Below are 23,790 nucleotides of genomic sequence, written 5' to 3'. Positions count from 1 at the left end.
CCAAGTTAGTAGCTGGTGTTGGTGGGAGAGGAGAGAGCTGGAGGGCAGGCGGATGTGTACTGCCTCTAAATAGACTCCTGTCTGCCCAAGGGGGTGAAGTCTGGGTCATGGGAAGTCTTTCAGGCCCCCTCAGATCCCACTATCCAGACAGCTTTCCATCCCTCCCAACCCCAAGTCATTGGGCAAATCCTCCCCACCTCAAACTATCTCCTCCTCTCCTTTCCCTGCATTTCCAAGAGTCCCTTGTTAAGAGATAAATGTTCCTAGGAAGCACAGCATGGAGTTGTCAGCAGGAATACGTTTGATTGAGAGCATTAAGTAAGCAGATTTGTGTAAGAAGGCCACCATGGGTCCTTTAGCAGCCAAAGATCTGAGGTGCTCTGGGGAAGGGTCTTGAAAATAGAGTCACAGGGGCTGGGGAGGATCAAGCATGGCTTTCCAGGGCTGAGCTGGAGTATGTTTCTGTCCAGTTTAGTATCGACATGGTTTGTTTATTTTTTTAAATGTTCATTTGTTTATTTAGAGAGAGAACGCTAGCAGGAAAGGGGCAGAGAGAGAGAGGGAGACAAGAGAATCCCAAGTCTGGGCTGTCAGCGTGGAGCCCAATGCACGGCTCATTCCCATGAACCCGTGAACCGAGAGATCATGACCTGAGCCGAAATTGAGAATCAGACGCTTAACAAATTGAGCCACCCGGCACCCTTAATGTCAACACGTTTTAAAGGGGGTGTAAAAGCAACATTATTCACAGTGGTCAAAGGTGGAAGCAACCGAATTATCCACGGATACACAAAATGTGGTCGATACACATATATACGGTGTATATATCGTGTATATATCCATACAGCGGAGTCTCATTCAGCCGGAAAAGGAAGGAAATTTTGACACCTTGAGGGGTCAGCCTTGAGGACGTTATGCCCAGTGAAATAAGCCAGGCACAAAAGGGCAAATACCGTATGAAGGTTTTTATACGATGGGCCTTGAGCAATCAGATTCATAGAAACAGAACGCAGAACGGCGGGTGCCCAAGGGGATAGAGAATGGAGAGTCATTGCTTAATGCGTAGAGTTTCAGTTTTCTAAGTGAAAAAGTTCAGAGATCATCTGCACAACAAAGTGAAAACACTTTACAGCTTTGAACTGTATACTTCAAAGCGGTTAAGATGGCAAATTTTGTGTTATGTGTATTTTAACATAATTGGGAAAAAAGTTTTAAGTAAAAAAGGAAAACATAACAACAACAACAACAACAACAACAACAAAGTGGAGGTGGAAAAGCCTCCAAGCCCGCTCCTCTCCGGGACGGTGCAGGCCCAGGCAGCGCTGGGGGCCCCGGATCCCCAAATGCCCACGGTGTGAGAGGAGTGGCCCGGATGGGGCCAGGCTAGGCATCTGGGGAAGAGGCGAGACTCTGAGGGGACAGGTCTCCACCTCCACCGGGGCCTCAATCACAGCTCTTCCTGGTAGGGGGGTGGGCAGGACCCTGACCCCAAAAGTCCCTACCTGCTGGCTCCGCCACGCAGAGGCTCCCACTGCCTCGGACCTTGGCTCAGGCTCTCTGAGGCTCATCCCTCTCAGCAGGGAAGAGCTGAGCCCCTACGGTAGGCCAGGCACTGTGCTAGCTGCCACTGGTGGGACGACTCCTGGGAGACCCCACGGGGTGACGAGAGTCCGCTCATCTGAGTGGATGGGGGGCGAGGGCCTGTGCATAAAGGTAGGAGGTGCCATCAGTCAGTGCCTGGCCCTGAACCTGGAGTGGAACCGAACCACCACTCCCCCGCTCGCCGCGCCCCCACTCCCCCTTCCAGGGAGGTGTTTGTGTGTGTGCAAATGTGTCTGTGAGCCTGTGTGATCCAGAGCAGGTAATGTCTGCCGTCACTTAGGCTGCTGACAGTCCGTGTCAATCCGCGGGCGCGTAGGTGCATCTACAGACCTAAGGCTCCTCCGTGCACAGGCTGAGAATCACAATGAACTTGGCCGGGGCGCGAGCGTGGCGATCGCACGTTCGCCTGGATGGGGCGACGCTGCCTGCTCTGATCCCTAACTCATTATTAAGCTCCTCGCTCTTTGCAGACGCTCCCTGCGCCTCCCCCGCTCCGGGCTGCAGCGGCGCAGGCGCCGGGCCGAGCCGAGCGCCGAGCGGGGAGCGGGCGGCCGTGCTCCGGGCCGGGGTCCCGGGGGAGCAGGTGAGCGACCCGCGCCGCGCGGCCCCCAGGCCCTTGCGGAGACGCCGCCCGGCCGCGCTGCGCCGGCGCCCCCGCCTTCCCTGCCTGGCAGCACCCGTCCTGCCTCTGTTGGCATCATCCCTCCTCCCCCCTGCCTGGCATCCCTCCTCCCCCCTGCCTGGTATCTCCTCTGCTCCCGCCTGCCTGGCATCCCTCCTCCTCCCTGCCTGGCATCCTCCTCCCCCCTGTCTGGCGTCTCCCCCTGTCTCACAGCCCCCTCCCCCCCCCCCCCCCGGCCTCTCCCCATTCTCCTCCCTGCCTGGCATCTCTCTGGTCTCCCCCCCTGCCTGGCATCTTCCTTCTTATCCCTGCCTGGCACCTTCCCCTTACCTGGCGCCTTCCCCTTACCTGGCACTCCCCCTCCCTGCCTGGCATCGTCATCCCCTCCTCCTTTCCTGATCTCTCCCCCCACTCCTGACTCTCTTCCTCCCCCTGCCTGGCACCTCCCCCACCCCGAGCCGGGTATCTGTCTCTTCCTCCTCCCCCCTTCCTTGCACCTCTCCCATGGCTCCCATCTTACCTCCTCTCTAATACTCCCCCCCCCTCCTCTCTGCCTGGCATCTTTCCCTCCTTCTGTACCTGGTTCCTTCCCATCCTCCCTCCACCTGCATGCCCCCTCCTTCTCTTTGCCTGGCACTCTCCTGCCTGGTACCTTCCTCTCCTCCCTCACGTCTGGCACCTACTCCTCCCCCTCGCCTGTCACCTCCTCCCTGCCGAGCATGTTGCCATCCTGCTCCTGCCTGGCACCCTCTCCCTCCTACCCACTCCCCTGCCTGGCACCTTCCCTCCTTCCCCTCTGCCTGGCACCTCCCCACCTCTCCCCTGCCTGGCACCTCCCCACCTCTCCCCTGCCTGGTACCTCCCCTCTTCCCCCCTGCCTGGCACCTTCCCTCCTTCCCCTCTGCCTGGCACCTCCCCTCCTTCCCCTGCCTGGCACCTCCCCTGTCTCCACTTGGCATCCCGCCTGGACACCCCTCTCCCACCCGGGCTGTCCCTCTGTCTTCAGCCTTCCTGTAAGGCACCTCCCCCCAGCCCTGAGCCGGTAACCTCTCTCCCAGGGGCATCTTCCTCCTCTCATGACCCGTCCTGCCTCCTCACACTTGTCAGAGTCGCCTCCTGGCCAACACCACCTACGTGTGACCCTGAACCGCTCTCAAGCCCCCCGACCCCATACCTATAGCACTGCCTTTTCCTCGTTCCCCACACCCCCCCTGCTCAAGGACTCCAGTTCACAAAGTGGGTTCCGACGCCAGCCTGTGGCCTTCCTGCTTGTGCAGGAGGGTGGGACCAGGAAAGCTGGGCACCCGGGGAGAGGCCAGCATGAGCGGAGCGGGCGGGTCACGAACAGGCCTTCTCTACCTGCCCGCCACCCCTCGGACTCCCTCAGATGTCCCTGGGCTCCAGAAGCCATCCAGGTCCCATCCGGGCCTCCGGGTCGTGCCCTATGCCTCCGATGCCTGGCTGCCCCCCTCCCCGTTCGCTGCCTGTGGCCACCCTGTTGTCCCCCAAACTGGCCTCCCCTGCCGGGCTGGGTCTTGCCTGGGTTCTCTGCTCTGCTCTGTCCTAGCTCAGTCCTGCAAGACCAGGTCTCTGCCTAATGCTTCCTGCTCTCACACTGCTCCCACTTGCCTGTCACCTCCGTCCTGGTCCCTTTCTGCACCCCTCCTGTTCTCTTTCTCAGACCTCCTTGTCACAGACTGTGGTCCACCCAGCTGGCCCCCTCGGACTCCCTCATCAGCCCTCAGAGGTCCATTTGGACTCTGCCTTTGGGGCTCAGGGTCTGGGCCACCCCTCCCACTGCCCTCTCCTTTCAGATTCTCCTCACAATGGCCCTTGGTGCTGCAGGTGCAGTGGGCTCTGGGCCCGGGCACCGAGGGGGCACTGGATGACTCCCCCGCTGCAGGACCCCGCCACCTATGACTCCAGGCCTTCAGCACCCACCCGCCGTGGTACAGGTAGGCGTTGCCCCCTCCAAACCCAGGAGCAGGAGCCCTGGGACCCCCCTGAGAGGTGTTGGCTCTTGGCCTCCAGTCTTACCCCAAGGCCGCCTCTTGGCACTTCGGCCCCGAGCCAGACCCGTGACAGTGCTTCTGGTCACCCCCTCCCACCGCTGCGGCCACTCCCCAGACCCTGGTGACATCTCCTTCCACCCTTCCGCCGCCTCTTCTGAGCGCCCTCACTTCCTGGCTCCCCGCTCCTGCCTTTCAAAGCCAGTCTGAGCCAGGAACCAGTGAGCCCGAAACCAGCTTTTGGTTCAGGTGAAAGTGGTCTGGGGCTCTGGTTTCTTTCACTTCCTCCTCACCCACAGACACGCTGCCCCACCTCCTCCGTGCTCAGCCGTGTGTGTGCTCGTGCACGCACCTGCACACCGTGTGCACACACGCTCTCTGCTAGCTGGGAGGGGCCTGCTTCTGCCCGACACGCCGGGGCTGTGGAAAACGAATTCCGGACATGCGGTGGCCACCCTCTACACGGCTTCCAGAACCCCGGCGGGGGTTTGTTCCTGGCGGGAGGGGGTGGCTGCGGCAGCCTGTGGCGTGGCCTCAGTAGGCGGGCCTCAAGCGCACAGGGACTCCAGGCCCCTTGCGCGTGAGTTGGACCTTCTTGAGCCTCCTCTTGGCAGAGCGCGAGGAGGCTGGCCTGGCTCCTGGTCCGGGAGGCCTGCGGTTCTGGTCTGAGTCCTTCCCGCCCAGCCCCCACCCGCCATTCTGGCCACCTCACCAGCGGGAGTCCCCTGTGACAGGCTGGGCGCCGTGGGGCCCTGGGGGTGTTAGGGACTTAGTCCCGGCCCTCAGGAACCATAATCCGGCAGGAGGAATGGACTTAGGGGGTCCCGAGGGAAGTGCCCAGCAGACAGCTCAGGCCTCAGGCCCGTGGAGCAGGGGGAAGGCCTTGAAAGGAACAATTTGAAGTGGGCTTTCAGGGATCCGGGGGGTGGGTGTAATGAGGGTGCCTTCCTCAGCTCCTCCTTCCTCAGAAGCAGCGGGCGAACTTACTCTCCTGCTGCCTGGGCTGTTCTGAAGGTCAGGGCGGCCCGTTCCCCTCCCCGCTTCCCCCCCGCCTTTGCCGCCGGCCCAGAACGGTGCTGTCACCGGCTGTCGGGGGAGCCTGGTGCTGTCACCCAGTGCTGGTCACTGTGGAAACAAATGCAATGCTGTGCAGGAAAGTCAAGCCCCCAAACAAAGGTCCTGCCCCTTGCCCCACAACCTAACCACTGCCTTGTGTTAAGCGTGGGCCTGTTCCCCCAGCTAGCAGGGCTTGGCTTTTTCATGCAGAATCCTAAAGAAAAGGTGAACCCTGGTGCATGTTCGGGGCAACTCTAAAGTTGTCTGAGGCTGTCTGAGGGTGGAGGCCTGCCTAGTAGATGGGGCTGATGGGGGGGGGCAGCTGGGGTCCCCGGGAGGTACACCACAGCCAGGGTCCCCGCGTGGCGAGTCCTTGTACATCATGGCTGGTCTGGGGTACGCTGAGCTAAGCCCTAACGGGGCTCTCCAACAGAGAGAGCTGGGTTGTTCTAGACCCAGCCTGAAGGAGGTGATCACCCTGAAGGATGGGCCGTTGAGGAGGGGAGGCCTGAGAAGCTGGGGGGGGGGAGGGGGGGAGGCTGAGTGCTCTGGGTACATCCTAGCAACACGTGGTCCTGGAGTAGCCCCAGGTCACAAGGAGAATTGAGGGTCCACCCTGAGATTCCTAGGGACTCGGGAGTCCCAACCTGTCTATGTGACAAAGAGGGTAAGGAGGGAGGTGCTGCGGGAAGTTTCTGGCGTTTTGTTTTAGAGTCACATGCAGCATGTGCCGTCCCAGGCAAGGAGCCGGCTTTGACGCTCGGCGGCTTGGGCACGTGCTGTCATTTGGATGCTGACAGGCCCCGTGCTACCGTCTAGACAGCACGGTCGGCACGAGCCCAGGCGTGCAAGCAGCTGGAGGCTGTCTTTGCCCCGAGCGCTGGCAGCGTGATTGCAGGCGCGAGCTCGTTATTAGCGAGCGTTAAGTGGCGGAGGTAATGAGCTGGAGGTGTCACCGGGAGGGGGTGTCCCGGGAGGAGGTGTCACGAGAGAAGGCTGGGTTACAGACACCCAGGATGAGCGAATGGCCCTCGGGTTTGGCAGGATTCGGAGGCCTCTCAGATCACCGCATCTGGTGGGCGCGCAGCTGAGGGACGCCTGGTGGGGGCCACGGCCGTGTCCCTGGTGTCCCCGTGCGGGTGAGGGGTGTGCAGACCAGACCCCCGGTCGCGGATGAGGACCCCGTGGGAGAACAGTTGCCCACCTCAGCCAGGCCCACTCCTTCGTTTGCTTCCCAAGCTGTGAAACCCATTTCTTTGTTACCTAAACTTATGTCCGGGAGATCCGAGAATGTGTCTTACGACCATGTGTCCCCCGCGCATGCCTTTCCCGGAATTTGCACACTTGGATCATCTCCCGTGTCAACCTTCTTTTCAGACCGAAGAACGTTCTGGGGCCCGGAGCGAGGAGCGGCATGCTGTGGGGGGGGGGGGGGGGGAGAAAGGCGGGGACAGGAGGACGCCGGAAAGTGGGCCTGTGTTCCACCCCACCCCAGAAAGGGTTGGAGGCAGTTTGCAAAGACACGCGTAGTGAGGAAGGCGGGACGTGTGGACCCGAGGGGCGGGAAAATGTGCTGCAGCCGCAGATAAGGTTAGCACGCGAGACACAAGCCGTGAGGCCCCAGGAAGTCTCTCCCGTGTGATGGCACGAGGGGGACACTGGGTGACCAGAGCTAAGCGATGTCCTCAGCGATACCGCAGGTTTCCCCGGGGCCCAGGCAAAGAGCGACACAATAGCGGGCCGCCATGTAAACATCGCTGATCGTGCTCGATCCCAACCCGAAGCTAGCACACCCGGAGAAGTGCACTGCACACCTTCAGGTTACGCGCTAACGGTCACGACATTTCTGAGAAGCATCTAGCAGCGGGGAGGTCTGTTTAAAATCGGGAATTGAGTCCAGTCACGTTCTTGGGGAAGCGTAGTATCCTTGCAGGAAAACGGAGACCTCCGTCCGCACGTATGCCCAGCAGGTGAGTTTGGGTACAGGGCGAGACAAGTCACACGCCTTATGCCCCAGGTCGCGAACCCACCGAGAAGTAGGCACGCGTGTCTGTTGCGGGCTAGAGAAGGAAGCTGGAACCTGAGGCCTGGATGTAGCGGGCGGACCCTACGCCCTAACTTGGGTTTGCTTACCTAGGGCATAGGAAGGTGGAGACGGGCTCCCTCGGGCCAGCGAATGCACCCACAAGGGAAGGACAGGCTGCAGGGGACGGCCCTGATGTCACCACCCCCGACCCAGGAGAGGAGCTTGTCCAGTAGATGTCAGGCCCCCACCTCATCAGGCAGGGAGCCCCTCCCAAGGAGAAGAGGCCTGGGAGGAGGGGTAAGATTGTTCCAGAGTCTTCTCTCCAGGAGAACAGAGTAGAAGTTTCCTGGTGAACACAGGAAGACAAGAACACAGGGTCCCCTCCACAGTGGGGGTGGGGCCGGCCATATTGCTGACAGTGATACAGAAGCTCAAGCCCTCACCTGGGAGTGACATTTGACCCTCCCCCTTCCTTCTCTCTCTGTTGGAGCAATCACCTCATGTTATTTTATTTTATTTTATTTTATTTTATTTTATTTTATTTTATTCTATTCTATGTCCTAGACACATCTCAATTCTGCCCACCCATTTCTCATGTCGCCACCCTAGTGGGGCCGCTGCTGTCTTCTGCCCGGACCACGGAGGTAGACGCCTCAGTAGCGCCCCCCCCCCCCCCCCCCCGCTCAGTCTGGGCCCCTCCTCCCAGCCCCAACCCACCAAGGTGACCAGAGCTTCCTGCAGTGCGGACCTGATCTCTTCTGTCTTCATGGGCTTCCGGCACCTGCTGGCACTCAGGGCCTTCGCACATGCTGTTCTCTTTGCCTGCAACACCCTTCCAGCTCCCTTCACCTGCCTGGTTCTGTCCATCCTGCAAGTCTCCACTGGAATGCCACTTCTAGCAGGGAGACTTTCTCCCCCCTTCCCCCGATTAGGCATCAAGTCCCACCTCCTTACATCTTCTAGCGTGTACCCCAAATTTAAATGATCCCTGGTAGTGGTCCTTCAAGGCACAGCCTGCATCTGTCTTGTTCAGCACAACGCAGAAAAACACTTTGTGAATGAATGAGGTGGGGACGTGGGGGGGAGGCGGCTCTGACCGCTGATCTTGACATGACCCTGAGACCCCTTTGCACCGTTAGCCCTGCCCTGTCTGCACCCCCACAACGCAAGGGTGGGCCTCTCCGGCCTCCCCACCCTGAGCTGCCGACACCTGAGCCGCTCGTGGCCCACAGCTGGGCAGCCCGTCTCCGAAAGGACCTGCTCGCCATGCTCGCAGACACCCCCCCTTGTTTAGTGGTTCTTAAAGTGAGGAGGATCTTCCTGCCTGTGACCCTGGCCTTCCCCTTTGGAGTTACAGAGAATAAACCCCTTTCTGCCTCCGTGACGTTTGGAGGCGGTTGTCCACGCTCCCTGGGTCTGCTGTCAGGAACGTTCAGGTCTGGCTTCTTCAAACGTCCCAGACTTGGGGGCCGGGCTCTGCCCCTTGCCAGCTGGGCTGATGTGGGCAGAGGCACTTCGTTCTCTGAGCCTCAGTGTCTCCTCTGTAAGGTAGGACCTGACTCCCCTTCTATAGAGATTCGGTGGGATGCTAAGTACCGAGCACTCGGGTCAAGATCCAGAACGCCGTGAATGCCAGAGAGCCCCTTGTCACCCTGTGGGTTAAAATGTGATGCTCAGTGCTGCCCTCCCCACCAGCACGTCTAGCTGTCCTCTGTAGACCCTGTGACCCTGTCTCCCTTGGTTCCAGGCCCAGCTGGCCATTCTCGCTGCTGTTACGCTGTCGGTTCAGAAAGGCCTCAAGCCAGTGAGAAGCCCCTGGGCCTCTCCTCCCGTCCGCTGAGAACCCCGTTCTCCCCGCTCCCGTATCTTGAACTCAGACGCAGAGTTCTCTGGTTAGCCTTAGCCCGGCTTCCCAGCCAGCAGCCCTCCATCCAGCCTGACGCCGCCGTCTGCGTATTTGAGAAGCCTGCCTCCTTTACCTTTACGAAAGTTTTGAGCTGGAAATTTAAAAAAAGTGAACGGGCAGGTGGAGGAGAGAGCGCTGTGGTCCTCTGACTCTCCCGAGCTGTGAGCAGATTTCTGATTTCCTCCCGGGTCAGCAGCTGAAGTCACAGTAGGGGCCCAAGGGGGTGGGCTTGGAGAGGGGAGGCGGAGCTCCAGCTCGGTCTCCAGATCCCACACCCCACCCAGCAGGAAGCGTTATTTTGCTTTTGCCTTTTCTTGCCTCAGTTTCCTCTCTGAGCCCCTACTCTGCCACCCCACCCCCCGTCTTACTCTCACCCCTTCCTTCGAGAAAAAACCATCTTAGATACCCTTTCGAAAAATGCCCATTGCCGGGAGGTGCCTGGGTGGCTCAGTTGTTTCAGTGACTGACTCTTCCTGGTTCATGGGTTTGAGCCCCCCATCGGGCTCTACGCCGACAGCACAGAGCCTGCTTGGGATTCTCTCCCGCCCTCTCTCTCTGCCCCTCTCCCCGCTCTTTCTCTCTCAAAACAGATGAACGTTTTTAAAAATGCCCTTTGGGTGGACCACAGCCCCACCAGTCCAGACTCCCCCGCCGCACCCCCCCCGACAGCCCCGCCCCCCACTTCTGTGGCCTGAGACCCCAGAGCAGCTCCCACAGGACAGAGGAGAGCCAAGCACACGAGCACAGAATACTAGCAACCGGTGTTGACTGAGAGCCTCTTGCAAGTTTTAGGAACTGTGGAGGATTTTTCGTGGTTCAGCTGATCGGTCCTCACAAGGGTGTGAGAAACTGAAACACGGTTTCATCGTGTTGGTGCAAGAGTCCCAGTTGGGGTCCGCCTGGCAGCGTCCCATGGGGGAGGAACAGCGAGGTGTGCCGTGACCCAAACCACAGCGGCCCTGAAGGAGGCAAAGCAGCCAGCCCTTTCTATGGGCCCAGCACTGAGGCCCAAGGTCAAGGCTAGTTGTCCTGGTGCACAAAGCTCCCGCCCCTCATTTACATTAATTGCTGGGCCCCTGGGCGTTTAGAGTTTGCAACCCCTAAAATTGGGGGGGGGGGGCGCTTGGTGAATTGGAGAAACCCTGCCTCTTCAAAAAGGGACAGCCCCTGTTAGCATTCTCTGTTTCCGAGTGCATCGGTGGGCTTGTGTTGCCAGATTTCCAGTTTTTTGAGAGATTCTGGAAATCTGGCTGTTGGTGTGAAATCTCTCAATTTTTGAGATTTTTAAAGAGCGTTTTTAAAATTTTTTTTAATGTTTATTTATTTTTGAGAGGGAGACAGAGCGTGAGCAGGGGAGGGGCAGAGAGAGAGAGAGAGAGAGAGAGAGGGAGACACAATCCAAAACAGGCTCCGGGCTGTGAGCTGTCAGCACAGAGCCTGACGCGGGGCTCGAACCCACAAACCGTGAGATCATGACCTGAGCCAAAGTCAGACACTTAACTGACTGAGCCACGCAGGCGCCCCTTAAAAAGTGTTGAAGACACAGTGTGGGCAAAGTGACACCTGTCTGCCTGCCCACTCTTCAACTTCCTCCCTGGGCTCCCCTCCTGCGGTCACCACCCACCTGGTACCTCTTCTAGCCCTCTGGCCCAGAGCCCTGAGTCAGCATTCCTAGCCCTGAGAACTCCATCGAGGGTCCCACCCTGAGAGACATTGCACTGAGCTGCGGTCACTTTAGACAACCTCTCGTCAACGATGAGTTTTAAGCAAAATGCCCAGAGGTTTGTTGAAAACTTGAGGGTTCTCCCCCAGGTAGAAACAGGGATCCCAATGACGTGTTGTGAACGGGAGGGACCACGGGTAGAATCCCCCTCACAGTTTGTCTGTGTTTTAAGCCCAGAGCAGTGGCCGGTGAGGGCATTCAGGGCAACTTTGACAACCAACGGTGGCGGCCAGGGTCGGGGGGGGGGGCATTTGGTGAGCCGAAAAGAACACGACCTTCAGATCAGGACATGGTGGGTTTGAGCCCACCTTTGACTAGTTCTCTGTCTGGCTCTGAATCAGTCATTAACCTTGTGTTCCTCATCTTTAAAATGGGTATAGTAGTGGCTCAGTTGGTTAAGCGTCCGATTTCGGCTCAGGTCATGATCTCAGGGTTTGTGAGTCCGAGCCCCACGTCAGGCTCTGTCCCGACAGCTCCGAGCCTGGAGCCTGCTTCGGATTCTGTGTCTCCCTCTCTCTCTCTGCCCCTCCCCAGCTTGCACTCTGTTTCTCTCTTTCTCTCTCTCTCTCGAAAATAAACATTAAAAAAAATAAAAAATAAAATAAAATGGGTATAGTAATATCCAGCCCTTTAACTCCCTGGGATGTTGAAAGAACCAAATTAAATAACGCATACCGAACTATTTTGTAGGCTATGGAGCTCCGTAAAGATGTACGTGTTCATTTGAAGGGGTTTGACAAAGTCTCTCCCAATATCTGGAGCGTGACACATAGACGTGGGCTGGACGCAGTAGTGTGCTGGTAAATATTTAACAACCAGCTCCTGACAGGGTGGGAAGGGGGAGCTGAAATCTGATTTGTACTATTTGCCAATTTCCATGGCATAAATACTCCTACCGCGGCCGATTTTAAACCAGCAACGTGACACTGCGGCACGTCACTGGATGTTTCTATGATTGAGCCCATTTGCTGCCAATTGAAGACTAGCCTCAGAGGTTGTAGGCTGTCTGGAGAGAGGGCTTTGTCCTGGTGCCTGTCCTTTTCCAGAATAGTCAGCACAGACCCAGATGAAGAGGGAAGGTCATGGTTCAGGGATTTGTGAATGACACACAGCTGGACAGGATGACAGATACAGCGGATAACAGAACAGGGATTCGAAAGATCGCAAGCTAGAATAATGGGCTAATTCTTATGAGACGGAATAAATATAAGTATCTGTTCTTGAGTCCAAATAGGCAGTTTTACCAGCAGGGAATGGGAGACGTGCTTCGGCACAATGAGAGTAGGAAGAGAATTGGGGGTGGGGGGCGCCTGGCTGGCCCCGTCGGTGGAGCCAGCGGCTCTTGATCTCGGGATTGTAGGTTCGAGCCCCACGTTGCAAAGCCCCAAGCTTTGCATGGCTTCGGCCAAGCCAGGGGACGTAAGGGGAGAGACCGGCAGCAGTTGGGACTGGCAGGCAGGCCACAGGAGGGCCCACACGGGAGTACTGAAAGCAGTGTTAGGGGGTGGATTCGTTTCCTAGGCTGTAACAAAGTACCGGGCTGGGCGGCTTAAACAATGGAAACGTATTTTCTGGAGGCGGGATGTCGAGATCCAGGCGTCAACAGGGTTTCGGGTCCTTCTGAGGCCGTGAGGGATGATCTGGCCCGGGCCTCGCTCCTCGGCTTACAGATGGCTGTCTCCCCCACCTCAGTCTTCACTCTGTGTGTATCTGTCCCCGTGTCCCAGTTTCCCCTATTTTATGACACCAGTCATACTGGATTAGGGTCACCCTAATGGCCCCATTTTAACTTGATTACCTCCGTAAAGACCCCATCGCCCAATAAGAACATATTCTGAAGGTGGGGGGGTTAGGACTCCAGCAAATGAGTTCTGCTGGGGGAGACACAACTCAACTTGTGCCCGGGGGGAGGGGACCGCGAGGGCTGCCTTCAGAGTTTGGAGCCGCGTCTCATGGAAGAGGAAGAAGATGAGCTCGAGGTAGCCAGAGCGTCCGGGCGGTGACCCAGGGTCGTGTCCACCGCAGGAGGAGCCAAGGTGTAATCCATTGGGCCCCGTGGCCACCGGGACGCCAGCTCCTCGCCTGGCTCTAGCTTTCCTCGCGTGGGGACGGGCAGAGCCAAAGGGGGCCTTGAGCCCCTTGTCCCCGCAGGTACTGCAGGCACTCACCGGCGCACCCCACAGCTGGCTCCACGGCCCCCTCCGCCAGGACCAGGATCACCCTCGGGCATGGCTGCTGCTGCTGGCTTCCCCGCCCCTGCCACAGGCCAGCCACCTGTGAGCCACGGCCCCTCTGCAGGGCCAGCTGGTGGGGGCTGAATGCCTCTCTTCCCCGTAAGGAAGCCCAGGGCTCTGGCGTGGGGCGTGCTGCTCCTGCACGCCCCCGACCCCTTGCCAGAGCGGCCGCTGTCCTGCGTGCAGGGGTGGACGTGAGCTTCTCACCATATGGATGCCGGGAGCCCCTCCAGCCCCGGGCCAGTCCTCCTTGTGTCCCGAGGGCCGAGGCTGCGTCTAGTGTCTCCTGTGTGGCTGAGCCGCCCTTTGCACTGAACAGTCACACAGGAGGTGCCCGCCAAGTGAGCGGCAGGACGGCAGACGAGGAAGGGGACAGGCGTGCGAGGAGGCCCTCCCTGCTTTTCTTCCAGATGCTTCCCTTGGCAGCTCTTAAATCTCAGCTTCTCCTGGTCCGGTGGTCTCCCGTAGAATTCTTCTTAGGTGTGAATGCAGGTGCTTTGCTCCGTCTGGTGGCTTCGGAATGTTTCCGTGCCCTCCTTTCCTGCAGCCCTTTACCAAGTTTCTGGGCTGCACACACAGGCTTCCCGTGTAAGACCCACCCTGCAGACTAATGCCACTTTCTGTGCTCAAGGAAGCTTCCGGTGGTTTGGGTGGAACCCAGACTCTTCACGGGCTCCCAGAGCCACCAGAATTAGCCACTGTGAATAATTGCCTGGCTGACCCCTCAGAGGTACCCTCCACGGTATGTGGGACGGTCCCACAGCTGGGGGGCTCTGGGGGCCCCCTGTTTTCACTACTCTCCCAACTGGGGGCTGTTCGACAGCAGGACCGCTAGGACCCAGAGATAAGGCAGAGCAGAGGCAGCCAAGCCCCGCAGGCTCGGGCCAGCTTAGCATCAGGAATCCAGTAATGGCAGCGATTCCTTGTTAAATGTGTCCTCTGTGGCAGGCGCCGTGCTGAGTTCCGCACATAACGCGACCTCGTCTGAATCCTCACATCTACCGGTGAGTCAGGCGTAGGGCTCCCTGTCTTGAAGACAGGGAGAATGGAGCTCAGACGGGTCGAGTAACCTGTACCAAGTTACGGCCACCCAGTGGCTGAGCTGAGTGTGAACCCAAGACCATCCAGCTCAAGAGCACGGCTTCTCAACCCCGGGGCAACTTCACCCTCCAGGGACAAAGGCCGATGTTGGGAGATATTTTTGTTTGTTGCACTGGAGGGGGGCCGGGGGGAGTGCTTTTAGAATTTACTGGATAGAGGCCAGGGATGCTACTGACATCGTACGATACATGAGACGGCCCCCACAATAAAGAATCATCCGGCCCCAAATGTCAATGGTGCTAAGGCTGAGAAGCCCTGTTCTTGGGTCTAAGCTCAGAGTAATCACACTTTGGTGCCTGCAGAGACCCCACCCAGGGCAGTGGGTTCAGGGCCTGGGGGAGGACGGGACCCCCGAAGAACGGGGACAATGGGTAGGGCGGTAAGGCCTCCCTGTCCCAGCCCTGTCCCAGGACAGACTAGGTGGCAATGGCCAAAACAAAAGCCCCGATCTGGGAGCAAGGGCAAGGGCGTCAGGGCTGGCTGAGGGGCTACCCGGAGGGGGTTCATTATACGGGTGGGCTGGGCACCAGTTGGCCTTAATTCCAAAGGATCCTCCTGGAAACGAGGCGTGGGCACCAAGAAGGTTCTGAGACCACTGCTTCCCTTTCCTCCCTTCTGCCCACTCCCTGGTAAGTCTTCATGGGGCCTCTCAGCCGTCTCCACAGCTATTCAAGCCCAAGAGTAAAGAGGGTACCCTGTGTGGGGTCACGAGAGAGGCCGAGTCTAGCTTGGACTATGAAATCCTTGATCGTAGACCAGCCTCAAAGACCATCTCCTGGTTTTAAAATTTTTAAAAATGTATTATTGTTTTAATGCTTATTTATTTATTTATTTATTTATCATTTTCTTTATTTTGAGAGAGACAGAGACAGCACGAGCACGGCAGGGGCAGAGAGAGGGAGAGCATCCCAAGCAGGCTCCGCATGGTCAGCGCAGAGCCCAGTGTGGGGCCCGAACCCACAAACCACGACATCATGACCCGAGCGGAAACCAAGAGTCGGACGCTCAGCCGACTGAGCCACCCAGACGCCCCAGTGTTTATTTTTGAGACAGAGAGAGAGAGAGAGAGAGAGAGAGCATGAGCGGGGTCGGGGCAGAGGGAGGGCGCTGACAGCAGAGAGCCTGATGCGGGGCTCGAACTCACAAAACTATGAGATCCTGCCCTGAGCCAAAGTCGGATGCTTTAACTGACTGGAAGCATGCCCTGAGGTGGCTAGGTGAAAGATCTTTAGAAGCTTCTGTGTCTCCGTGAGGTGAGAAGCCAGGGCCTCAACTGGGAGCAGGAGTGGGGGAGGAGCTGGAGGTTGGAGGGGAGAAGATGTGGAGACTCGTGTAGGAAGCGGAGTGGGAGGGGGTGTGCGTGGACGAGGGACAGGGGGACGGCTGGGCAGCAGGAGGCCAGGTGAAGTCGGTGCTCCTGAACTGACAGCGAGACCTGGTCAGGGTGGCCGTGTGTCTTTCTCCAGCCACCTTCAGGTCCCAGGGACAGGGGAGGAGTTGGCGAAACTGGATTGAACGCTTAAGTAAGAGAGTCAAGAGTATGTATGTGCAAAGCATGTTAAAATGGTAAATTTTATGTTATGTGTTTTATCATTTTAAAAAAAAAGGATCATATGTAACAGTCTCATTGTGATGAGGGTTGCAGGTCAGAGAAATGGACCAGCGGTTCCAGTGGAGTCACGGGCTTTGGGCATCAGGGAGCTGAGCAGAGTGAGCTGGAAGGAGACAGGGTGGCAGTCAGAGCGAGCTGCTTCGGACTGATAAGGGGGTGAGGGGCCACTGGAGTGACCAGACCCAGGAGGTGACCCTGGAGCAGATGGCTGAGGGAAGGTGGAGAATTTCCAGAGGAGAGGTGGCCACGGAGCGAGAGACCAGAGGTGTGGAAAGACCCCCCGTGAAGATCCCCAGAGAGCAGCAAGAACAGGACAGAGTCCGTGAGTGTCTCCGAGTGTCAGGGAGGGACAGCGAACCAGGGGCTAGAGCCCTCGAGAAACGGGCACCAGACGTGGGGCAGATGCAGAGCCAGGGCTCTGGAAGCAGCTGCGAGGGGCAAGGAGGGTCCCTACCCACCCTGAGGCCAGTGGTAGGGGTGCTCTGGGAAAAATTCTGCCACCACAGTGGGAAGTTCGGGGGGGAGTGGGTCCTGGAGGGCTTCTGCTACAAGAAAGCAAAAGCGATGTTCACGGAAGCGGCCAAGTGTATTGGAAAGTTTTATCTGTGACAGACCGCGCAGTGGAAGGGTTCAGGTCGGGAACTGGGAGAAGAGGGGCTACACAGAGCCTTATGCAGCTGAGGGTACCGGTGAGGGGAGTCTGGGGCCTTCTGTGGTGCCTGACACGAGCAGGGAGAACACATCATGGCAGGACGGCAGGTGCACTCAAGGCAGACCATGGGAGAGACAGAGTGTCGTGTGAGGAGGGGAGGGCATGGCTTTCTCAGCCCCCTCAGCCCCTGCACGGCCCACCCTTGACTCCTAATGGAGTTGAAGATACCTGGGAGACCAGGTCTGCGTGTGGCTTCCAGGCATGTTTTATCTACACAGTCCATGCACGGTGGCATTTGGCTTAATTTCCCTGAAAAATTCTTTAAGGACATGAAGTTTTGTCTTGTTTTTGTTTTTGTTTTTTATTCTACTCAGTTTTCTTCACTCAGGTGACATCCTAGACTGCAAAATGCAGCGGTTCGCAGAAATCCCTCTGACCACCTGGGCAGAGTAGTAGCTGAGGCCTCAGAAGCTCCTCCGGCTGGGGGGGGGGGTGGGGGCGGGTAAGGGGCAGGACATTAAGCCACCAGGAGACTGTCCTGACACTGGTCATGAGGAAGCACTGAGTTCCAGGAGAGCGAGGAGAGGAGTCAGAGGTGCTGGGATGGGGCTCCTGTCTGCCAAGGAAAAGGAGGGCAGGAGCCTGGGAGCCATGGGGGTGTAAACAGGGCAGGAGTGATGGCTTCGGCCAGGCAGAGGGCACGGTGGGATGGGTGCGTTCCCAGGCCCTGGCTGGGATGGGCAGCTCAGGAGGCCGGCAGAGGCAGGAAAGGCTCGCCACTACCTGGAGTCTTAACAGCCTGCGAGTCCCAAGGACATGAATCCCTTGTTTTTGCCCCTGAATCTACTAGACAGGCCAGTGTTGGTCCGGAGAGAGCTGGCTGGGGAGTGAGGATGTACCTCCCTACCGCCGCACCAGGCAGAGCTGGCCCCATGTGGCACCCCTAGGCTGCAGGGGACTTAGAGCACACCTCAGGATCCCGTATAGATACCTCCCCATCCTCCCCAAGATGGAGAGCAGGCCAGTGTGGCTCGTTTTTTTTGTTTGTTTGTTTTTTTGTTTTTTTTTGTTTTTGCATAGTGCTATAAGCTGTTGGGCGTGGATGGCCCCAAGGGACCAATTTATGGCGGTCGGTGGTGAGGGGAGAGTGCAAAGCTGCCACAGATCCAAAATGTGCCTCCCCTCTGGGCTGGTGGGTGCTCAGGCCCCTGTGACCCATCTCTCCACCCCTCCTGTGGCCGGCAGTTTCAACATGCTGATGTTTGCAGTTATCGTGTGTGAGGTGTAGGTGGGGGTCAGAGAGGGGGCCGCAGAGCACCCCATTAGACTGACGAAACCCCCCGCGTAACAAGAGAGGAAGGACTCAATCGTGCCACTTATCTTTCTCGTACACCTGCTAACTGAGCAGGACCCTGGGGACCCGGGCAAGGCCTTGCCCTGCTCCCAGGAGGCTGACTGCACAGTGGTAAAGGCTCAATGGCAGTGTGAGTGACAAGGACCAGGTCTCACCTCGGGTTAACGCCTTTGGTTAAATGGTGTGGGCCTATTTCTCTCTGTTTCTGTCTCCCTCTCCTTCCCGCCTGGTCTGCCTTGGTTCCTGTCTCTGTCTTACAGAATCCTTGGATTTCAGGGCAGGAAGGCCCTAGGAATCATCTGCCTACGCCCCTCCTTTTACTCCCGAGAAAGCTGAGGGGCAGGGAGGTAGAACAACTTGCCCAAGGTCACACAATTATCTTGGTGTCCTCGTTTATCTTTGGTTTTTTTGTGTTATGTTTTTTGCTTCTTTCTATCATATTTGTCTTTCTTGCGTGTGTTTGCAAAACTGACATGGAAAGGCAAAGTCACACAAAGAGACAGAGGGCCCCCTTGATAGTAGCAGGGGGTGTCCAGCCACAGAAACATTCTCGCACAAAGGGAGAGGCACCTAGCGCTGCTCTGGCCTGGGAAGAGTAGTGGGGGCAGCCTGGAGGAGGAGGATTGTGCCACGAGACATCCTGGGCCTGTCCGCCCCTGTCCGGTCTGCTGCCTGGGAGAAGTTCCTCACCAGAGGTGGGGGGTTAAGGTGCAGGCTCCCCTCCACCCGTCTCTGGGGACTGGGCCTGGCCCAAAGGTCTAGCAGGGGTTCCTTGGGGGCCCAGGATTGAGGCCAGGCAGGTAGGCTGGGTCAGAGCCGCCTCTGGGACCCCTGCATGTCCTGGGTTTAGTGACCAGAGGAGAAGGTGGGAGCTGGTTAGCAATGGGCCAGAACACAGAGATCAGAGGTCCTTAGCCTGAGAGCTCCAGATGGGCACTTTCCGTCTGTCTGTCTGTCTGTCTCTCTCTCTCTCTCTCTCACACACACAACACACACACACACACACACACACACACACACACACACACACACACACACAGGCTCACGCCCCAGTCAGTGAGGGTAATATTGCTGGGGGTATACAGAAAAGGGGGCAGCGGAAAGAGGTCTCTCCCTTCAGTCTGATTTCCTTTGTTCCTCCCTCGCCTTCCTCCCTCTCCCCTTCCCAGCTCCCCTCCTCTCCTCCTAGCCTCCTTCTTCCATCCTCCCTCCCCGGCCCCTCCTCCCCCTCCCCCCAGAGCCGGGTCCCCGTAACAGGACTTCCACTGAAGGCGGGGAGGGTGGGACCAGCGGGCTCCGGCCTCAGCCTCGCTGCCCATCTTCCCGCAGGGAAGGAGTTAAGTCTCTCCGCTGCATCCCTCCTCCCTCCTCCGCCTCCCCCGCCGCCACCGAGTCCTGCAGCCAGGCCCTGGGCTGACCTTCACCGGGAGGGAGGCCGCAGTGCGCATGCCCGGGCCGGCTCCCGTCCGGCTCCCGCCGCTGCCCGGGCCCGGGGCGGGCGAGGGCGAGGGCGGGCGGCCGCGGGCCAGGACGTGCCCCCCGCGCCCGGCCGCCCTCCGCTCCGGCGCGGTGGAGGGGGGCCGCCGAGCCCGTCCCGCCGGCCGCGGCGCATCTCTCCCTGAGCGGGGAGAGGCGCTTTGCCATTTGGTGCTGGTGGTGCTTCGGAGGGAAGGAGAGATGGGGGGACGGCAGGGGGGACTCCGGCTCCGCGCCGCAGGGCGGCCGCCCTCTGCCCGGACACGCGCACGGTCTGCCCGGAGCACGGCCTGGGCCGGTCGGGCCGGGGCTAGGGGCCCGGCTGGGCTGGGAGGAAGGCCCCCTGCCAGCTGGAATCGGGGCTCTCCCGGGGCCTCCACCTCCCCCGGGCCTGTGGCTGTGGCCGTGGCGCTGCTGAGCGCTCTTCTGGGGCCGAGCAGCTGGGGATCCTGGCCTTTGTGAGATGCGAGTCGGGGCTCCGGGCACCCACACCTGCGCCTCTGCCGTCTGGTCTGAAGGCTCCCCACCCTGGGTCCGCACACCTAGGGTCGCCTCCGTAAAAGCAGTAGGCCAACGTGCCCGCTGGCCCGCGCCTGGTCAGTCACATCTTGTGAGTGGGCTGGGAGGAGGTCAAGATGTGCCTGTGCGTGCAAATCCGTGTGGTTCCTTGTGCCTCCAGCGTTTGCACTCATGTGTGTGCCCGAGGGGCCTGTATGCATTATGTATCTGCTGTCTGTGCTGGCATAAGGGTGTCTCCCAGCCAAGCGGCTGGGGGAGCCGGGGCTGGTGCTGGGGTGGCTCAGGAGGGAGTCATCTTTGGACTTGGGTGACACTCACCACTTCTTGGGTACCACCAGGGGGCTTGGTCTGACCACCTCCTGCAGTCTCCCCCACCACCAAGACCAGTCCCCTCCCCAATGCTGGGCATTCCCGCTGTCCTTCATATCCCCCTCAGACTTAGCTGCCCGAGCTGGGGTGCCTGTCAGCCTCTTTGCTATCTTCTTGCCCCAGAAGGCCTCTCTGAGAGTTGAGAACTCTGAGCTTTACACAGAGCCTAAAGGTGACTGCCCCTGCCCCAGTCCCCCAGAACCTCTAAGGTCTGGGGTCTCACATGCCCGTGCGGGAAGCACCCACAGTGGGTGGGGGTGCCCATGGGGACTCACACCTTCAGGTAAGTGGCAGAGTGTGAGCTCCATTCACTGGCCCACTGGGCTTCGGGTGGTTGCAAGAGTTAGCAGGCATTTGATGGTGAGCCCCTGTGTCCAGGCATGGGGGAAGGTAGCAGGACGTAAAGACCGGATCCTGATGTCAGGGGACCACATTTGGGAAGCCAAACCTACCATCTCAGACGCTGGTCAGGCAAGTGCCAATTCACAGCATAGCATCGATGGCAATGGGCATTCAAAGAAGAGAAAGGTTGGTGCGCAGGAGTGGAACTAGGGAAGGCTTCCTGGAGGAGGTGGGGCCCATGCTCAGCTTTAAAGGATGAATGTGATCTGGACAGGCAGAGGAGCAGTAGAGGGATTCTGGGCAAAAGAACAGTGTGGGAGCAGAGGATTAGAAATGGGAACGAGCGAGGGGTTTTGGACGTTAGTGGACAGACTGGTGAGTCTATGGGGGAAGCTGGGTAGAGATTTGGTAGGAAGGGGATATCTAGGTCCCTTGTTAAGCCAGCGGTAAAGGAAGGTTATCCTGGACCACTCTGGCCTTTCAGGAGATTGACAGTGGGCACCTGAGTGGACAGTGACAGGCAGGAGCACAACCAGGGTCCTAGGAAATCAGGCTGCACGCAAAAGGGCTCTCCGGGCAGAACACTCCCTTGGTTCTTCGTCTGACCTCTGAAGGCATTTTGAAGGGGTTGTGGATCCCCGAGTGTAATTCTGGGTCTTTAGGGTGTAACTTCAAATAAGTTGTCCAACAAATTCCCCCCCGCATTTCCCTGCCCTCACCTGGCTTCTGGTAGTGCAGCCCCTAGAGGCACATAAACTTGACCCACTGTCGTCCCAAAGCCCTTGGGCTCTTTCTCCAGAAGGAGGAGAGAGGGGCGTGGCCTTTGGGGGCAAGGGTGGTGCTGTGGTTCCCAGCCTGGTGAGCTCAGGATTTGTCCCTCCTGTTTCCTGTCCCTCCTTCGCCCCAGGGACTGCCAGCTCCCTCCACACTGCCTCTTCTAGGGCTCCCTCAGAATCCCATACTCCCCGGGCTTTCTTTGGGGCCTGGAGGCTGGCCCTGCCATACCCAGTAGCCCCAGCGCCTCTGGGTCCCCTACCCCCACCTCATGCCCCATTCCAAAGCCACGAGGCCCACCTTGCCTCGTTCTCTCTGCCCATCCACCCAAGCACCCACCCCAGCTCCTAGCCTCCCCTCTCATTCTCTCTTCCTGTTCTCATGAGTCCCATCCACCTCCCTTTTCCGAAATCCTTCCCCCATTGCCCTCGCTTTCTCACATAGAGACAAACAAAGACTCACATCCCCAGAAATAGACTCACACGGAGCTGGAAGGCACAGGCCATGCCCTGCCACACACGCACCCACAAGCGCGCACACGCACCAGAGGCTCCCGTGGAGGGAGGCACACAGAGAAGGCGTTTGTCTGTGCACGCACGTAAACAATCACACCCACAGCCACCGAGCCGTGCCCACACAAGGGTGCAGACACACACACACACAGCGGGCGAGACAAGGGCGCACACATCTGTGGACGCGAGGGGACACCGCCTCCCCGGGCACACCCACCACTGACGGCCTGGTGCAGGAGGAAGGCCTCCTCCGGGCTCCGGGCTCTCCCCCCCCCCCACCCCCCACCCCCGGATTCCTTCCAGCGAATGTTTCCCTACTTGGCCTGCCAGGTCTCTGGGGAAAGGGCCTCAGAAATGCAGCAGGAGCCACTTGGGGGAAAGTTGGAACTGACTGTTCCCTGCCTGGCCGTGCCGGCGAATTCCCTAACCGAGAAACTATTTGTGGCGAGAGCCCGGGTGGCCGGCGAGCCCCCCGCCACCTCCCCTCGCGTCCCCTCCCCGCGCCGCCTCCCCGCGGGCCCTCGGGCGGCCTCGGGCTGCAGTGCCGCTGCCCAGCGCCCGCGAGCCGGGCTTGCCGGCGTGCCTCGCCGCTTATCTGCGCTGTTTGGACAGCGAGGGTTGGAAAGGCAGGCGTTTCTGTCCCCGCCGAGTCAACAGGCAGACCCCGGGCCGCCGGACTATTTCTGTCTTATCAGTGCAGGAATGCGGCAGCCGCGGCGGCGGCGGCGGCGGCGGCGGGCGGGCGGCGGCGGCGTGGGCCGTGGGCCGTCAGGGCAGCCCTGAAGGGGCCCCCTCCCCACTCCGCTCGAGTAGAAGTGTGAGAGAGCCCAGCAGGACTCAGAGGGGAGAGTTGGAGGAAAAAAAAAGGCAGAAAAGGGAAAGAAAGAGGAAGAGAGAGAGAGAGTGAGAGGAGCCGCTGAGCCCACCCCGATGGCCGCGGACGAAGTTGCCGGAGGGGCGCGCAAAGCCACGAAAAGCAAACTTTTTGAGTTTCTGGTCCATGGGGTGGTGAGTGGGGGAAAGTTAGCGGGGGAGGGTGAGCGAGCTGGCTCGGGCTGAATGGAGGGATGATCGGGAGGGGCCGGGAGGGGGCTCCCGCTCTCCCACCCCTCCGGCAGGGGCGCCGCGGCCCCGCGGCCCAGCCCCGGGACTGTGCCGGCGCCCTGGCACTCGAACACGTCGTCAGGCGGCGGGCCGGGGATGGGTGCCCGGGCGGGGACGGGAGGCGTTTGCATGGGTCCTTGTCAGGGGCTGGGGGTGGGACTTGGGGACTGTCCCCCCCCCCAAGTGGGGGGGGGGTCCCCTCCGTACCAGACGTGTTGTCTTCTGTTCTCTGCCTGGTGGGCCCAGGTGTTCCCCTGCCCTCCCCCCCGCGGTGGGGGTGGGGGACATGGCATCGGGTAGGCTGGGTTGTCTGCCCATCCGTTGGGACAGTGTCTCTCTGTGTCTCCGAGAGCAAGGAGCAGGTGACCCTGGAGGCACCGTGAGCGGGAAGCTCTCTAGCTGAACAACCTCTGCATCCTGGCAGGAGGGCTCTGGGGCTTTGCTGGTGGCCTCTGCCCACGGGGGTCAGAGAGAGACCCTCTCTAGGGACAGACCCCAAGTTAAGGGGTCTGAGGACCCCCTTGGCAGACTCAGCCACCAGAAGCTCATGTCCTTAATGCCTCAAAGGTGTGAAGGAAGGGCTGGAGTCAGGGATGTGAGGCCTAGAGACCAAAGGGGCGGGCCAGCACGGTCCTGCCACCAGCCGACTTGGAAGGCACACAGGGAACCTGAGGGAGCCCAGGGTGACCTGAGGGATGGGACCTCAGGCTGAGGCAGCAGGAGCCAGGTTGGGAGCCACGTGGAGGGCGGTGGAATGGGAGAGGCAGGGGCTGTAAGACTTGGGATGGCTACCGGGG

The 23,790-nt window shown here is 59.3% G+C and overlaps 1 protein-coding gene across 2 annotated transcripts in view; it reads left to right on the top strand.

Annotated features, from left to right (window-relative positions):
- Positions 1–2,134: 2,134 nt before the first annotated feature.
- The window catches only part of SMARCD3 (SWI/SNF related, matrix associated, actin dependent regulator of chromatin, subfamily d, member 3), a 30,181-nt gene continuing 8,525 nt past the window's right edge, over positions 2,135–23,790 (top strand). The window contains exons 1-2 of one of the 2 annotated variants that reach the window (XM_030308848.1): positions 2,135–2,185; positions 4,039–4,179. In XM_030308848.1, coding sequence (XP_030164708.1) covers positions 4,141–4,179 — 39 coding nt within the window. In that variant the 5' untranslated portion in view covers positions 2,135–2,185; positions 4,039–4,140. Of the gene's footprint in view, positions 2,186–4,038; positions 4,180–22,635; positions 22,898–23,790 lie in introns of those variants that run through there. The other variant, XM_030308847.1, reaches the window with a different exon arrangement.

This window comes from Lynx canadensis, chromosome A2 (genome assembly GCF_007474595.2).
Source record: "Lynx canadensis isolate LIC74 chromosome A2, mLynCan4.pri.v2, whole genome shotgun sequence".
Lineage (NCBI taxonomy): Eukaryota > Metazoa > Chordata > Mammalia > Carnivora > Felidae > Lynx > Lynx canadensis.
Note: the sequence above shows the minus strand (reverse complement) of the source record. Positions and strands in the feature narration are given on the sequence as shown.